Raw genomic sequence first — 19,510 nt, forward strand, 5'->3', positions numbered from 1 at the left:
ACGATAAATATGGTTTATACTAATCGAATAACTCTGTCTCATTGTTGTTTGAATGTTATAAAGGGTTTATACCCATCGAATAACTCTGTCTCATTGGTGTATAAACGATGTATAGGGTTTATACCAATCGAAAAACTTTGTCTCATTTATGTACGAACGATAAATATGGTTTATACCCATCGAATAACTCTGTCTCGTTGTTGTTTGAAAGCTATTTATACAAAATTCTCAGAAAAGGTCCTGAATATGTTTAATTGTCATTTGTTCCATGTTTGCATTGTGTTCTGATTCTTTGTAAATATTTTTAGGGTAAATTAATTTATGTTTGATGTGATGTTGTACTAATCTTATTTTAATTGTCTGTTGTTTATACTGTATCTTTTCTTTGGTAAGTGTTAGTCTGTTATGTAATAGGGAAATGTGTGTTAACACCTGAGTAAACATCCAACCTGATACCTTCTTGCAAATTTCTTTGACCTGACAATTAAACCATCCTGATGTAACTTTCTGTCCTATATTTCGACTTTTGCTAATAAATGTGTCAGTGAACAAAATCCTCAAAGTCACACATAATGAGTTCATAGTAATTTAAATAATTTAATTACCCCTGATTTCTTTCAGAACTCACCATTTGAACTCATGATATGTAAAATTAAGGATTTAGTGCTCACATCAACATTATTATCAACCTAATTTTTTCCTGTCATAACCTATCTTGTAAATAAACTCCTGGGAAATATTGTGTAGCAATGCCAGTGGTATCCATGTTTGAATTAAACATAAATCATAATTGAATTAAAACTTTTATTTTATATATATACATCACTAATTTGGCCCTTGGGGAATCTACTCAGCTAAAAAATTTAATTTTTTGCTCCATGCCTAAACCAAGAGCCTAGCTATGTGCATACTGAAAAGTAGCAAAGTATAGACCCCTGGCTTGACATCACACCAATCCAATTGGAACGATGGTTCAAAATAAATGCGTGAGGCTATCAGGAAGCCTATGAGGCTATCATGCCTAGAGGCTATCATGCCTATGAGGAAGCCTATAATGAGGCAATGAGGAAGCCTATAAGGAGGCTATGAGGAAGCCTATAAGGAGGCTATGAGGAAGCCTAGTAGTGTTGATGTTGAATTGGTGTTGGAATGAATTTGTATGAAATTTGACAGTTTATCCCCAGAAATTCTTGGGGGATGAGTGAAATTTTTGAAACAACCAGTGATAAAATTTCATAAATGTCCATAACACAGATGGTAACAGCTGAGTGTCCCCAAGGATTTGTGAGGTAAGGGACGGGGTACCTTCAATAAAGCCATGAGAAAAAAAAAAAAAAAAAAAAAAACTAAAAGTAATCACATTATAATAACACATTATCAAAATCAATTGTCAAACAAAAACAATATCATACAGAAACTTTGTGAAAACATGCATACATATATATATGAAACATTTGAAGATGAGCATTCCTTTAAATTCTACCTAACCTACTTTGAGCTGTTTTAATAGATGCTGGCGTGACTCTAATGTATCTGATGTAACTATCTGAAGACCAGCGCCCTAATGTTTTTATCAAGTGATCTTCTATTTTTGCCTTACCAGCACTAGTGGCTGCCCCAATTCTAAAACTATGACCATTATAATGACTTGAGTTGAAGCCACATATATCCAGTACTTTTTTAATACAGGTGAGGAAATATTGTCTCTCCAGAGGTTTTTTATCAATGGTTATGAAAAGTGGATCAGTTTGATTGATAGGAGAAAATTCCTTCCTTATTTGTATATATTCTAACAAAATTGTGTAAGGGCAGATAAGCTGACCTAATTTATGTAGCTGTATATTTATGCCTTTTCTAAAAGGATCAGTTTTTGATTGTTTTAATTTCAAAACTACTAAGTCTGTGTGAAAAACAACATCTTCAATACATAAATTTATATCTGGATCAAATTGTGAGGCCTTTGACACTGTAAACTCTCCACATCTCAAAAATCCATAAAATGCGACAATGCATGCAGTTCTTAACATCAAATCAGTAAACTTGGAACAAAAACCTTTTCTCAAACAATTTACAATTTTCTCCAAAATTTCGAAAGTTATTGGTAATCTTATGTGATTTTTTGTTTTTTGCAGTCTTTTTACAGAATTTAAAACATAATCAAGCCTAATTAAAGGTGTATTATTAGCAGATTGCAAGGGATCATTATGATTACCCTGTACATACTTATACCTAATTCCACATAAATATAGTTTAATGGTAGAGTATTGTAAACTCAGAATTTTAAAGCAGTGGGCTATGAAATAAATTAAAATATCCTCAGAAATAGGAGGTAAACTAGTAAATTGAAAACCATTCAATAACATAAAAGTCTCAAACTTTCTAAACCCAGTATCATAAACAGTTCTTGTAGTATTAGCAATAGCACTGTTCCAAAGTTCATTCACTGCTTTATTTAAGACCATATTACATCTGAGCTGCTTGGGCACTTCATTGGATGTTGTGCTGCACTGGGAGCTAGTTTGCGGAATCTGTCTATCTGAAAACGAGATAGAGCATCACTTATGTCATTCTGATATCCTGGAACATGTTTCGCACTAAAATGAAAGTTGTATTTACAAGCACACCATGTAAGTTTCCTCATTAATTTCATTATTTGTAAACACTTTGAACGGCCCTTTTTTTACTATAGCTACTGTAGCTTCATTGTCACACCAGAAAAGAATGCATTTTGTTGTCCACTGTGAGCCCCACAGTATTGCGGATACTACAATAGGGTATAATTCAAGAAAAGCCATTGAAAATGTTTTGTCAGGATAAGCAATGTTTGATGGCCATGATGAATAAAACCATTCTCCTTTGAAATATCCACCAAATCCTTTCGTTGATGAGGCATCAGTGAAAAGTTCCATATCATAACTTGAGTTAAATTGTCTACTGTAAAACATGTTCACACCATTCCAGCTGCTCAAAAAAAGTAACCAAAATTCTAGGTCAACACGGCATTCCTTATCTAATTTAACATAATGATGCAAATCATTGACAGTAGTGGACAGCCCTATGAGGTATGAAACAAAGGATCTACCAGGTAAAATGACACGTGAAGCAAAGTTTAAGTGGCCCAAAAGCTGCAACAATTCCCTTTTGGTACATGATTTTTTCCAGTATAATTTTTTGATGAATTCACAAATGCGATTGACTTTATTAAGGGGCAGTCGAGCTTCCATTTTTTCAGAATCTAGAATAATACCCAAATATTCTAAACATTTTACAGGACCTATTGTCTTATGTTTAGCTATAGGAATGTTCAGTTTTTTGAAAATCATCATCATTATAGCCATAGTCCTCTCACCATCAGCATCTGGTGGATCTATGGTTAGAAAATCATCCAATAAATGCAAAATGCTATTAACTTTGTAATTTTTTTCTGCAATATGACACAAAGCTTGGGATAAATGGTCAAAAATTTAAGGGCTTGAACGACATCCAAAAGTTAAACGGACATAAAAATAATACATTTTTTCCCATTTTATGCAGAAAAGAGGCCACTGACTTGGTATAATAGGACAATTTTTAAACGCGTCGGATATGTCGAACTTGCAAAGCCAGGAATTTCTTCCAAATTTCAAAATAACATCAATGGCGTCATCTATTCTTACATAAGACATTGAGCAATCTTGTTTGTCAATAAGATCATTAATGCTTAGATGGTTGTCATCATTATGTGGTGAAGATAAGTCCAATATTAAGCGCTTTTTACCAGAATATTTCCCTTCTGCAATACCAATTGGGCTTACCCTATATTTTTGAAAAGGGGGATCCTTAAAAGGCCCATACAAGAAACCTTTAAAAACTTCTTTCTCTATCAACTCAGAAACCACATCTGGTTGTGTCCTAGCAGATAAACTATTCCTACATTCTTTTGTAGGTAAATCTGTTGTAGCTACCATAGTATCAAAACCTTTCTCTAAGCCATTGCATAAATAGTTAACAAATTTTTTGTCAGGATGAGATACTAATTCTTTTGCAAGTTTAATAACATTAGTTGGAGTAGTTGCCAGATGTGGAAAATCATGTAGTCATTGACCTTGCTTATTTGTTGTTATTTTCTCAAACTTTAGTGGTGAAGAGTTAACTGTATGTGGCTTAGATTGTACTTCAGTCCTACCTTGAGAGGGAAAAACTTTTTGACAAGCTAATAGGGTATGACCAGCGACTTTACATCTACTACAGATATGTGAAAAATGACAAAAACTCCTGGTACAACCCCTACTGGTATTAAAATTATTGCACACCTCCCTCCCAGAATGATAAACCTTCTTTCTACCTAACTTATCAGTATTGTCTACCTGCCTTGATACTTTATCTGGGTAGTCTTGATACCCCATGGAGGTTTGCATAGGACAGAAAGCTGTAGTGTGATCAACCAAATTACAAATTTTGCAAACATTTACATTCCCACCAGCAACTATTAATGAAAGAAGATCCCTATCTCTTTTGCTCCAGTCCACCTTAATCCTTCTCTCCCTTAAAAGAGCTGCTGATTTTGCAGAAAACAATTTGTGGTAATCATAAAATCTATCACCATAAAAATTACTAATATCTATAATCTCATCTTCATAAGCATCCAGATCTGCTCTACGATCAGGATAAGCTGATGACATAACCCTTTTAAACTTGCCAAATGCCTTAATGAATTCTTGAATTGTGAGTTTCCTATTTAGACGGGGATCTGGCTTCCCAAAGATATTTAATTCTAACCCATTAGCTGCAACATAGTGAACTTGGGGACTTTCATAATTTGGGATTAGAAGAGATGCCAAATTAACATCCTTACCGTCAATGATTTGCTTCTGAATAGATGGAGATATTATGTCCACATTAGAGTATTCATCAGAACGCACTCCACATGAAAAATTTCCAATTTGTGTTCCTGAGATGAAAGATGCATTCTCTGTATTTCCTTGTAAACTGTTGTTATTTCCCCTGTTAGAAGTGTAGGTTTCACTCCTATTTCCAATCCCTGCATGGTTATACCACTGTTGAAGGTTGAATTCGCGATCTCTACTCGTGTCATGAGTATTGTCTCTGTAAATTAACTGTTTGAAGGTCTCTTGAAGCCCTGCAAAACACTGAGCTATGTTTTGTGATTCTGCAGTCTTGTTCCTGTCTGTTCCACCATTCTCATTTTTGCCATTCGATACACTGCTTCTGTGTTGATGCACTGATTCTGCCAAGTTAATCGGAACAGTGTTCTCTGGTGAGGAATCTGTGTTAATCTCATCACTAACGTTCTCTGTCTGTTGTGTCTCTATAGGTGTTACTCCTTCAATACTATTCTCTATGTAAAGTTGTTTTAACACTTGTTTTGACATTCCAGTAGGTGTTCTTATTCCCTTTTTGTTAAGTTCTTCTTTCAGTTTGCTTATAGTCCAGTTAGATGGGTTATTAGAATCCCATTGGGTCTCATACGGAGACCTCCTAGTCTTCATTCGCACACCTTTTCCTCTGCCAGACATTTTGTTGTCAGTTATTCCAATAATGTTTAAATTCTCCAGTTAAATTAGTCTGAATTATATTAAATTGTTTAAAAACTGTAATATAGCTTTAGTATAGTAATCCAAACACTGAAAGTTCAAGTTTTTAGCTAAAACACTATTAGAGCCAAGATTAGTCTAATAACTGCTTAATCTGCATTTAAATAAATGGATACTCAAGGCAGCATACACAGGTTTTTAATACACAACTTCTTAATGGGATACTCCTATGTGGGAGGAGTTAAAACTGCACCCAGGTTAATGTATAAAGAACAAAGGACAAAGGAAGCCAAATGCCACAAGTGGTCACTAATTAACAAGACATGTATATTTGTATTGGAACTGATGTAATTAAACCTCCTGCTAAGAACATGTGATAAACTTCACATCTAACTGATTGAGATATGATAATAAATCTGTTTCATCTCAACAGTAAAGAAAACACACATCCTGGGAAAATCCTAAAATAATGACCACTGAGTGTAATGAAAATCAAACTATGTATAAACATTACTTATATAACATATAAGTACCTATTTAGGGTTTATACCCATCGAATAACTCTGTCTCATTGGTGTATAAACGATGTATAGGGTTTATACCCATCGAAAAACTTTGTCTCATTTATGTATGAACGATAAATATGGTTTATACCCATCGAATAACTCTGTCTCATTGTTGTTTGAACGTTATATAGGGTTTCTACCCATCGAATAACTCTGTCTCATTGGTGTATAAACGATGTATAGGGTTTATACCAATCGAAAAACTTTGTCTCATTTATGTACGAACGATAAATATGGTTTATACCCATCGAATAACTCTGTCTCGTTGTTGTTTGAAAGTTATATAGGGTTTATACCCATCGAATAACTCTGTTTCATTGTTGTTTGAACGTTATATAGGGTTTATACCCATCGAATAACACTGTCTCATTGGTGTATAAACGATGTATACGGTTTAAACCTATCTAAAAACTTTGTCTCTTTGGTGTATGAACGTCACATAGGGTTTATACCCTTCGAATAACTCTGTCTCATTGGTGTATGAACGTCATATAGGGTTAATACCCATCGAATAACTCTGTCTCATTGGTGTATGAACGTTATATAGGATTTATACCCATCGAATAAATCTGTCTCATTGGTGTATGAACATTGTTTAGGGTTTATACCCATCGAATAACTCTGTCTTATTGGTGTATGAACGTTATATAGAGTTTATTCCCATCGAATAAATCTGTCTCATTGGTGTATAAACTTCATATAGGGTTTATACCCATCGAAAAACTTTGTCTCATTTATGTTTGAACGATAAATATGGTTTATACTAATCGAATAACTCTGTCTCATTGTTGTTTGAACGTTTTATAGGGTTTATACCCATCGAATAACTCTGTCTCATTGGTGTATGAACATTGTTTAGGGTTTATACCCATCGAATAACTCTGTCTTATTGGTGTATAAACGTTATATAGGGTTTATACCCATCGAATAACTCTGTCTCATTGGTGTATAAACTTCATATAGGGTTTATACCTATCGATAAAATTTGTCTCATTTATTTATGAACGATAAATATGATTTATACCCATCGAATAACACTGTCTCATTGGTGTATAAACTTCATATAGGGTTTATACCCATCGAGAAACATTGTCTCATTTATGTTTGAACGATAAATATGGTTTATACTAATCGAATAACTCTGTGTCATTGTTTTCTGAACGTTATATAGGGTTTATACCCATCGAATAACTCTGTCTCATTGGTGTATCAACATTGTTTAGGGTTTATACCCATCGAATAACTCTGTCCTACTGGTGTATGAACGTTATATAGGGTTTATACCCATCGAATAACTCTGTCTCATTGTTGTTTGAACGTTATATAGGGTTGTTACCCATAGAATAAATCTGTCTTATTGGTGTATGAACGTTGAATAGGGTTTCTACCCACTGAATAACTCTGTCTCATTGGTGTATAAACTTCATATAGGGTTTATACCCATCGAAAAACTCTGTCTCATTTATGTATGAACGATAAATATGGTTTATACCAATCGAATAACTCTGTCTCATTGTTGTTAGAACGTTATATAGGGTTTATACCCATCGAATAACTCTGTCTCATTGTTGTTTGAACGTTATATAGGGTTTATACCCATCGAATAGCTCTGTCTCATTGGTGAATAAAAGATGTATAGGGTTAATACCCATCGAAAAACTTTGTCTCATTTATGTATGAACGATAAATATGGTTTATACCCATCGAAAAACTCTGTCTCATTGTTGTTTGAACGTTATATAGGGTTTATACCCATCGAATAACTCTGTTTCATTGGTGTATAAACTTCATATAGGGTTTATACCTATCGATAAAATTTGTCTCATTTATTTATGAACGATAAATATGGTTTATACCCATCGAATAACACAGTCTCATTGGTATATAAACTTCATATAGGATTTATACCCATCGAAAAACTTTGTCTCATTTATGTATGAACCATAAATTTGGTTTATACCCATCGGACAACTCTGTCTCCTTGTTGTTTGAACGTTATATAGGGTTTATACCCATCGAATAACTCTGTTTCATTGTTGTTTGAACGTTATTTAGGGTTTATACCCATCGAATAACTCTGTCTCATTGGTGTATAAAAGATGGATAGGGTTTATACCTATCTAAAAACTTTGTCTCTTTGGTGTATGAGCGTCACATAGGGTTTATACCCATCGAATAACTCTGTCTCATTGGTGTATGAATGTAATATAGGGTTAATACCCATCGAATAACTCTGTCTCATTGGTGTATGAACGTTATATAGGATTTATACCCATCTAATAAATCTGTCTCATTGGTGTATGAACATTGTTTAGGGTTTATACCCATCGAATAACTCTGTCTTATTGGTGTATGAACGTTATATAGAGTTTATGTCCATCGAATAAATCTATCTCATTGGTGTATAAACTTCATATAGGGTTTATACCCATCGAAAAACTTTGTCTCATTTATGTTTGAACGATAAATATGGTTTATACTAATCGAATAACTCTGTCTCATTGTTGTTTGAACGTTATATAGGGTTTATACCCTTCGAATAACTCTGTCTCATTGGTGTATGAACATTGTTCAGGGTTTATACCCATCGAATAACTCTGTCTTATTGGTGTATAAACGTTATATAGGGTTTATACCCATCGAATAACTCTGTCTCATTGGTGTATAAACTTCATATAGGGTTTATACCTATCGAAAAACTTTGTCTCATTTATGTTTGAACGATAAATATGGTTTATACTAATCGAATAACTCTGTCTCATTGTTGTTTGAATGTTATAAAGGGTTTATACCCATCGAATAACTCTGTCTCATTGGTGTATGAACATTGTTTAGGGTTTATACCCAACGAATAACTCTGTCTTATTGGTGTATGAACGTTATATAGGGTTTATACCCATCGAATAACTCTGTCTCATTGGTGTATGAACGTCATATAGGGTTTATATCCACCGAATAACTCTGTCTCATTGTTGTTTGAACGTTATATAGGGATTATAACCATCGAATAACTCTGTCTCATTGGTGTATGAACATTGTTTAGGGTTTATACCCATCGAATAACTCTGTCTTATTGGTGTATAAACTTCATATAGGGTTTATACCCATCGAAAAACTTTTTCTCATTTATGTATGAACGATAAATATGGTTTATACCGATCGAATAACTCTGTCTCGTTGTTGTTTGAACGTTATATAGGGTTTATACCCATCGATTAACTCTGTCTCATTGGTGTATGAACATTGTTTAGGGTTTATACCCATCGAATAACTCTGTCTTATTGGTGTATGAACGTTATATAGGGTTTATACCCATCGAATAACTCTGTCTCATTGGTGTATGAACATTGTTTAGGGTTTATACCCATCGAATAACTCTGTCTTATTGGTGTATGAACGTTATATAGGGTTTATACCCATCGAATAACTCATTCTTATTGGTGTATGAACGTTATATAGGATTTATACCCATCGAAAACTTTGTCTCAATTATGTATGAACGATAAATATGGTTTATACCCATCGAATAACTCTGTCTCGTTGTTGTTTGAAAGTTATTTAGGGTTTATACCCATCGAATAACTCTGTCTCATTGGTGTATAAACGATGTATAGGGTTTATACCCATCGAAAAACTTTGTCTCATTTATGTATGAACGATAAATATGGTTTATACCCATCGAATAACTCTGTCTCATTGTTGTTTGAACGTTATATAGGGTTTATACCCATCGAATAACTCTGTCTCATTGGTGTATAAACTTCATATAGGGTTTATACCTATCGATAAAATTTGTCTCATTTATTTATGAACGATAAATATGATTTATACCCATCGAATAACACTGTCTCATTGGTGTATAAACTTCATATAGGGTTTATACCCATCGAGAAACATTGTCTCATTTATGTTTGAACGATAAATATGGTTTATACTAATCGAATAACTCTGTGTCATTGTTTTCTGAACGTTATATAGGGTTTATACCCATCGAATAACTCTGTCTCATTGGTGTATCAACATTGTTTAGGGTTTATACCCATCGAATAACTCTGTCCTACTGGTGTATGAACGTTATATAGGGTTTATACCCATCGAATAACTCTGTCTCATTGTTGTTTGAACGTTATATAGGGTTGTTACCCATAGAATAAATCTGTCTTATTGGTGTATGAACGTTGAATAGGGTTTCTACCCACTGAATAACTCTGTCTCATTGGTGTATAAACTTCATATAGGGTTTATACCCATCGAAAAACTCTGTCTCATTTATGTATGAACGATAAATATGGTTTATACCAATCGAATAACTCTGTCTCATTGTTGTTAGAACGTTATATAGGGTTTATACCCATCGAATAACTCTGTCTCATTGTTGTTTGAACGTTATATAGGGTTTATACCCATCGAATAGCTCTGTCTCATTGGTGAATAAAAGATGTATAGGGTTAATACCCATCGAAAAACTTTGTCTCATTTATGTATGAACGATAAATATGGTTTATACCCATCGAAAAACTCTGTCTCATTGTTGTTTGAACGTTATATAGGGTTTATACCCATCGAATAACTCTGTTTCATTGGTGTATAAACTTCATATAGGGTTTATACCTATCGATAAAATTTGTCTCATTTATTTATGAACGATAAATATGGTTTATACCCATCGAATAACACAGTCTCATTGGTATATAAACTTCATATAGGATTTATACCCATCGAAAAACTTTGTCTCATTTATGTATGAACCATAAATTTGGTTTATACCCATCGGACAACTCTGTCTCCTTGTTGTTTGAACGTTATATAGGGTTTATACCCATCGAATAACTCTGTTTCATTGTTGTTTGAACGTTATTTAGGGTTTATACCCATCGAATAACTCTGTCTCATTGGTGTATAAAAGATGGATAGGGTTTATACCTATCTAAAAACTTTGTCTCTTTGGTGTATGAGCGTCACATAGGGTTTATACCCATCGAATAACTCTGTCTCATTGGTGTATGAATGTAATATAGGGTTAATACCCATCGAATAACTCTGTCTCATTGGTGTATGAACGTTATATAGGATTTATACCCATCTAATAAATCTGTCTCATTGGTGTATGAACATTGTTTAGGGTTTATACCCATCGAATAACTCTGTCTTATTGGTGTATGAACGTTATATAGAGTTTATGTCCATCGAATAAATCTATCTCATTGGTGTATAAACTTCATATAGGGTTTATACCCATCGAAAAACTTTGTCTCATTTATGTTTGAACGATAAATATGGTTTATACTAATCGAATAACTCTGTCTCATTGTTGTTTGAACGTTATATAGGGTTTATACCCTTCGAATAACTCTGTCTCATTGGTGTATGAACATTGTTCAGGGTTTATACCCATCGAATAACTCTGTCTTATTGGTGTTTAAACGTTATATAGGGTTTATACCCATCGAATAACTCTGTCTCATTGGTGTATAAACTTCATATAGGGTTTATACCTATCGAAAAACTTTGTCTCATTTATGTTTGAACGATAAATATGGTTTATACTAATCGAATAACTCTGTCTCATTGTTGTTTGAATGTTATAAAGGGTTTATACCCATCGAATAACTCTGTCTCATTGGTGTATGAACATTGTTTAGGGTTTATACCCAACGAATAACTCTGTCTTATTGGTGTATGAACGTTATATAGGGTTTATACCCATCGAATAACTCTGTCTCATTGGTGTATGAACGTCATATAGGGTTTATATCCACCGAATAACTCTGTCTCATTGTTGTTTGAACGTTATATAGGGATTATAACCATCGAATAACTCTGTCTCATTGGTGTATGAACATTGTTTAGGGTTTATACCCATCGAATAACTCTGTCTTATTGGTGTATAAACTTCATATAGGGTTTATACCCATCGAAAAACTTTTTCTCATTTATGTATGAACGATAAATATGGTTTATACCGATCGAATAACTCTGTCTCGTTGTTGTTTGAACGTTATATAGGGTTTATACCCATCGATTAACTCTGTCTCATTGGTGTATGAACATTGTTTAGGGTTTATACCCATCGAATAACTCTGTCTTATTGGTGTATGAACGTTATATAGGGTTTATACCCAACGAATAACTCTGTCTCATTGGTGTATGAACATTGTTTAGGGTTTATACCCATCGAATAACTCTGTCTTATTGGTGTATGAACGTTATATAGGGTTTATACCCATCGAATAACTCATTCTTATTGGTGTATGAACGTTATATAGGATTTATACCCATCGAAAACTTTGTCTCAATTATGTATGAACGATAAATATGGTTTATACCCATCGAATAACTCTGTCTCGTTGTTGTTTGAAAGTTATTTAGGGTTTATACCCATCGAATAACTCTGTCTCATTGGTGTATAAACGATGTATAGGGTTTATACCCATCGAAAAACTTTGTCTCATTTATGTATGAACGATAAATATGGTTTATACCCATCGAATAACTCTGTCTCATTGTTGTTTGAACGTTATATAGGGTTTATACCCATCGAATAACTCTGTCTCATTGGTGTATAAACGATGTATAGGGTTTATACCAATCGAAAAACTTTGTCTCATTTATGTACGAACGATAAATATGGTTTATACCCATCGAATAACTCTGTCTCATTGGTGTATGAACATTGTTTAGGGTTTATACCCATCGAATAACTCTGTCTTATTGGTGTATGAACGTTATATAGGGTTTATACCCATCGAATAACTCATTCTTATTGGTGTATGAACGTTATATAGGATTTATACCCATCGAAAACTTTGTCTCAATTATGTATGAACGATAAATATGGTTTATACCCATCGAATAACTCTGTCTCGTTGTTGTTTGAAAGTTATTTAGGGTTTATACCCATCGAATAACTCTGTCTCATTGGTGTATAAACGATGTATAGGGTTTATACCCATCGAAAAACTTTGTCTCATTTATGTATGAACGATAAATATATTTTATACCCATCGAATAACTCTGTCTCATTGTTGTTTGAACGTTATATATGGTTTATACCCATCGAATAACACTGTCTCATTGGTGTATAAACGATGTATAGGGTTTAAACCTATCTAAAAACTTTGTCTCTTTGGTGTATGAACGTCACATAGGGTTTATACCCTTCGAATAACTCTGTCTCATTGGTGTATGAACGTCATATAGGGTTAATACCCATCGAATAACTCTGTCTCATTGGTGTATGAACGTTATATAGGATTTATACCCATCGAATAAATCTGTCTCATTGGTGTATGAACATTGTGTAGGGTTTATACCCATCGAATAACTCTGTCTTATTGGTGTATGAACGTTATATAGAGTTTATACCCATCGAATAACACTGTTTCATTGGTGTATAATCTTCATATAGGGTTTATACCCATCGAAAAACTTTTTCTCATTTATGTATGAACGATAAATATGGTTTATACCCATCGAATAACTCTGTCTCATTGTTGTTTGAACGTTATATAGGGTTTATACCCATCGAATAACTCTGTCTCATTGGTGTATGAACATTGTTTAGGGTTTATACCCATCGAATAACTCTGTCTTATTGGTGTATGAACGTTAAATAGGGTTTATACCCATCGAATAACTCTGTCTCATTGGTGTATAAACTTCATATAGGGTTTATACCCATCGAAAAACTTTGTCTCATTTATTATTGAACGATAAATATGGTTTATACCCATCGAATAACGCTGTCTCATTGTTGTTTGAACGTTATATAGGGTTTATTCCCATCGAATTACTCTGTCACATTGGTGTATGAACGTTATATATAGGATTTATACCCATCGAATAACTCTGTCTCATTGGTGTATAAACTTCATATAGGGTTTATACCCATCGAAACACTTTTTCTCATTTATGTATGAACGATAAATATGGTTTATACCCATCGAATAACTCTGTCTCATTGTTGTTTAAACGTTATATAGGGTTTATTCCCATCGAATTACTCTGTCTCATTGGTGTATGAACGTTATATAGGATTTATACCCATCGAATAACTCTGTCTCATTCGTGTATAAACTTCATATAGGGTTTATACCCATCGAAAAACTTTGTCTCATTTATGTATGAACGAAAAATATGGTTTATACTCATCGAAAAACTCTGTCTCATTGTTGTTGGAACGTTATATAGGGTTTATACCCATCGAATAACTCTGTCTCGTTGTTGTTTGAACGTTATATAGGGTTTATATCCATCGAATAACTCTGTTTCATTGGTGTATAAACATTGTTTAGGATTTATACCCATCGAATAACTCTATCTTATTGGTGTATAAACGTTATATAGGGTTTATACCCATCGAATAACTTTGTCTCATTGGTGTATGAACGTTATATAGGATTTATACCCATCGAAAAACTTTGTCTCATTTATGTATGAACGATAAATATGGTTTATACCCATCGAATAACTCTGTCCCATTGTTATTTGAACGTTATATAGAGCTGATACCCATCGAATAACTCTGTCTCATTGGTATATAAACTTCATATAGGGTTTATACCCATCGAAAAACTTTGTCTCATTTATTTATGAACGATAAATATGGTTTATACCCATCGAATAACACTGTCTCATTGGTGTATAATCTTCATATAGGGTTTATACCCATCGAAAAACTTTTTCTCATTTATGTATGAACGATAAATATGGTTTATACCCATCGAATAACTCTGTCTCATTGTTGTTTGAACGTTATATAGGGTTTATACCCATCGAATAACTCTGTCTCATTGGTGTATGAACATTGTTTAGGGTTTATACCCATCGAATAACTCTGTCTTATTGGTGTATGAACGTTAAATAGGGTTTATACCCATCGAATAACTCTGTCTCATTGGTGTATAAACTTCATATAGGGTTTATACCCATCGAAAAACTTTGTCTCATTTATTATTGAACGATAAATATGGTTTATACCCATCGAATAACGCTGTCTCATTGTTGTTTGAACGTTATATAGGGTTTATTCCCATCGAATTACTCTGTCACATTGGTGTATGAACGTTATATATAGGATTTATACCCATCGAATAACTCTGTCTCATTGGTGTATAAACTTCATATAGGGTTTATACCCATCGAAACACTTTTTCTCATTTATGTATGAACGATAAATATGGTTTATACCCATCGAATAACTCTGTCTCATTGTTGTTTAAACGTTATATAGGGTTTATTCCCATCGAATTACTCTGTCTCATTGGTGTATGAACGTTATATAGGATTTATACCCATCGAATAACTCTGTCTCATTCGTGTATAAACTTCATATAGGGTTTATACCCATCGAAACACTTTTTCTCATTTATGTATGAACGATAAATATGGTTTATACCCATCGAAAAACTCTGTCTCATTGTTGTTTAAACGTTATATAGGGTTTATACCCATCGAATAACTTTGTCTCATTGGTGTATGAACGTTATATAGGATTTATACTCATCGAAAAACTTTGTCTCATTTATGTATGAACGATAAATATGGTTTATACCCATCGAATAACTCTGTCCCATTGTTATTTGAACGTTATATAGAGCTGATACCCATCGAATAACTCTGTCTCATTGGTATATAAACTTCATATAGGGTTTATACCCATCGAAAAACTTTATCTCATTTATGTTTGAACGATAAATATAGTTTATACTAATCGAAAACCTCTGTCTCATTTATGTTTAAACGATAAATATGGTTTATACTAATCGAGGAACTCTGTCGAATTGTTGTTTGAACGTTATATAGGGTTTATACCCATCGAATAACACTGTCTCATTGGTGCATAAACTTCATATAGGGTTTATATCCATCGATAAAATTTCTCTCATTTATGTTTGAGCTATAAATATGGTTTATTCTAATCGAATACCTCTGTCTTATTGTTGTTTGAACGTTATATAGGGTTTATTCCCATCGAATAATTTTGTCTCATTGGTGTATGAACGTTATATAGGATTTATACCCATCAAAAAACTTTGTCTCATTTATGTATATACGATAAATATGGTTTATACCCATCGAATAACTCTGTCTCATTGTTGTTTGAACGTTATTTAGGGTTTATACCCATCGAATAACTCTGTCTCATTGTTGTTTGAACATTATATAGGGTTTATAACCATCGAATAACTCTGTCTCATTGGTGTATAAACGATGTATAGGGTTTATACCCATCGAAAAACTCTGTCTCATTGTTGTTTGAGCGCTATATAGGGTTTATACCCATCGAATAACTCTGTTTCGTTGTTGTTTGAACGTTGTATAGGGTTTATACCCATCAAATAACTGTGTCTCATTACTGTATGAACATTGTTTAGGGTTTATACCCATCGAATAACTCTGTCTTATTGGTGTATGAACGTTATATAGGGTTTATACCCATCGAATAACTCTGTCTCATTGGTGTATAAACTTCATATAGGGTTTATACCCATCGAAAAACTTTGTCTCATTTATTTATGAACGATAAATATGGTTTATACCCATCGAATAACACTGTCTCATTGGTGTATTAACTTCATATAGGGTTTATACGAATCGAAAACTTTTTCTCATTTATGTATGAACGATAAATATGGTTTATACCCATCGAATAACTCTGTCTCATTGTTGTTTGAACGTTATATAGGGTTTATTCCCATCGAATTACTCTGTCTCATTGGTGTATGAACGTTATATAGGATTTATACCCATCGAATAACTCTGTCTCATTCGTGTATAAACTTCATATAGGGTTTATACCCATCGAAAAACTTTGTCTCATTTATGTTTGAACGATAAATATGGTTTATACTAATCGAATAACTCTGTCTCCTTGTTGTTTGAACGTTATATATGGTTTATACCCATCGAATAACTCTGTCTCATTGGTGTATGAACATTGTTTAGGGTTTATACCCATCGAATAAATCTGTCTTATTGGTGTTTATACGTTATATAGGGTTTATATCCATCGAATAACTCTGTCTCATTGGTGTGTAAACTTCATATAGGGTTTGTACCCATCGAAAAACTTTGTCTCATTTATGTTTGAACGATAAATATGGTTTAAACTAATTGAATATCTCTGTCTCCTTGTTGTTTGAACGTTATATAGGGTTTATACCCATCGAATAACTCTGTCTCATTGGTGTATGAACATTGTTTAGGGTTTATACCCATCGAATAAATCTGTCTTATTGGTGTTTATACGTTATATAGGGTTTATACCCATCGAATAACTCTGTCTCATTGGTGTATAAACTTCATATAGGGTTTATACCCATCGAAAAACTCTGTCTCATTTATTTATGAACGATAAATATGGTTTATACCCATCGAATAACACTGTCTCATTGGTGTATAAACTTGATATAGGGTTTATACGAATCGAAAAACTTTTTCTCATTTATGTATGAACGATAAATATGGTTTATACCCATCGAATAACTCTGTCTTATTGTTGTTTGAACGTTATATAGGGTTTATTCTAATCGAATTACTCTGTCTCATTGGTGTATGAACGTTATATAGGATTTATACCCATCGAATAACTCTGTCTCATTCGTGTATAAACTTCATATAGGGTTTATACCCATCGAAAAACTTTGTCTCATTTATGTAAGAACGAAAAATATGGTTTATACTCATCGAAAAACTCTGTCTCATTGTTGTTTGAACGTTATATAGGGTTTATACCCATCGAATAACTCTGTTTCGTTGTTGTTTGAACGTTGTATAGGGTTTATACCCATCAAATAACTCTGTCTCATTAGTGTATGAACATTGTTTAGGGTTTATACCCATCGAATAACTCTGTCTTATTGGTGTATGAACGTTATATAGGGTTTATACCCATCGAATAACTCTGTCTCATTGGTGTATAAACTTCATATAGGGTTTATACCCATCGAAAAAGTTTGTCTCATTTATTTATGAACGATAAATATGGTTTATACCCATCGAACAACACTGTCTCATTGGTGTATTAACTTCATATAGGGTTTATACGAATCGAAAACTTTTTCTCATTTATGTATGAACGATAAATATGGTTTATACCCATCGAATAACTCTGTCTCATTGTTGTTTGAACGTTATCTAGGGTTTATTCCCATCGAATTACTCTGTCTCATTGGTGTATGAACGTTATATAGGATTTATACCCATCGAATAACTCTGTCTCATTCGTGTATAAACTTCATATAGGGTTTATACCCATCGAAAAACTTTGTCTCATTTATGTTTGAACGATAAATATGGTTTATACTAATCGAATAACTCTGTCTCCTTGTTGTTTGAACGTTATATATGGTTTATACCCATTGAATAACTCTGTCTCATTGGTGTATGAACATTGTTTAGGGTTTATACCCATCGAATAAATCTGTCTTATTGGTGTTTATACGTTATATAGGGTTTATATCCATCGAATAACTCTGTCTCATTGGTGTATAAACTTCATATAGGGTTTATACCCATCGAAAAACTTTGTCTCATTTATGTTTGAACGATAAATATGGTTTATACTAATTGAATAGCTCTGTCTCCTTGTTGTTTGAACGTTATATAGGGTTTATACCCATCGAATAACTCTGTCTCATTGGTGTATGAACATTGTTTAGGGTTTATACCCATCGAATAACTCTTTCTTATTGGTGTATGAACGTTATATAGGGTTTATACCCATCGAATAACTCTGTCTCATTCGTGTATAAACTTCATATAGGGTTTATACCCATCGAAAAACTTTGTCTCATTTATGTTTGAACGATAAATATGGTTTATACTAATTGAATAGCTCTGTCTCCTTGTTGTTTGAACGTTATATAGGGTTTATACCCATCGAAAAACTCTGTCTCATTTATGTATGAACGAAAAATATGGTTTATACTCATCAAAAAACTCTGTCTCATTGTTGTTAGAACGTTATATAGGGTTTATACCCATCGAATAACTCTGTTTCGTTGTTGTATGAACATTGTTTAGGGTTTATACCCATCGAATAACTCTGTCTTTTTGGTGTATGAACGTTATATAGGGTTTATACCCATCGAATAACTCTGTCTCATTGGTGTATAAACTTCATATAGGGTTTATACCCATCGAAAAACTTTGTCTCATTTATTTATGAACGATAAATATGGTTTATACCCATCGAATAACACTGTCTCATTGGTGTATTAACTTCATATAGGGTTTATACGAATCGAAAAACTTTTTCTCATTTATGTATGAACGATAAATTTGGTTTATACCCATCGAATAACTCTGTCTCATTGTTGTTTGAACGTTATATAGGGTTTATTCCCATCGAATTACTCTGTCTCATTGGTGTATGAACGTTATATAGGGTTTATATCCATCGAATAA

At 33.3% G+C, this 19,510-nt stretch overlaps 1 protein-coding gene across 1 annotated transcript; it reads right to left on the minus strand.

Moving 5' to 3' along the window:
- Positions 1-219: 219 nt before the first annotated feature.
- LOC127733656 (uncharacterized) lies at positions 220-5,489 on the minus strand. The gene is made up of 2 exons (XM_052242972.1): positions 4,835-5,489; positions 220-2,536 (listed from the first exon to the last, which is right to left on the minus strand). The coding sequence occupies exons 1-2, from the start codon at positions 5,487-5,489 to the stop codon at positions 1,473-1,475; spliced, it is 1,719 nt and encodes a 572-aa protein (XP_052098932.1). The 3' UTR covers positions 220-1,472.
- Between the last annotated feature and the right edge of the window lie 14,021 nt (positions 5,490-19,510).

Source organism: Mytilus californianus, unplaced genomic scaffold, assembly GCF_021869535.1.
Source record: "Mytilus californianus isolate M0D057914Y unplaced genomic scaffold, xbMytCali1.0.p SCAF_3, whole genome shotgun sequence".
Taxonomy (NCBI): Eukaryota; Metazoa; Mollusca; class Bivalvia; order Mytilida; family Mytilidae; genus Mytilus; species Mytilus californianus.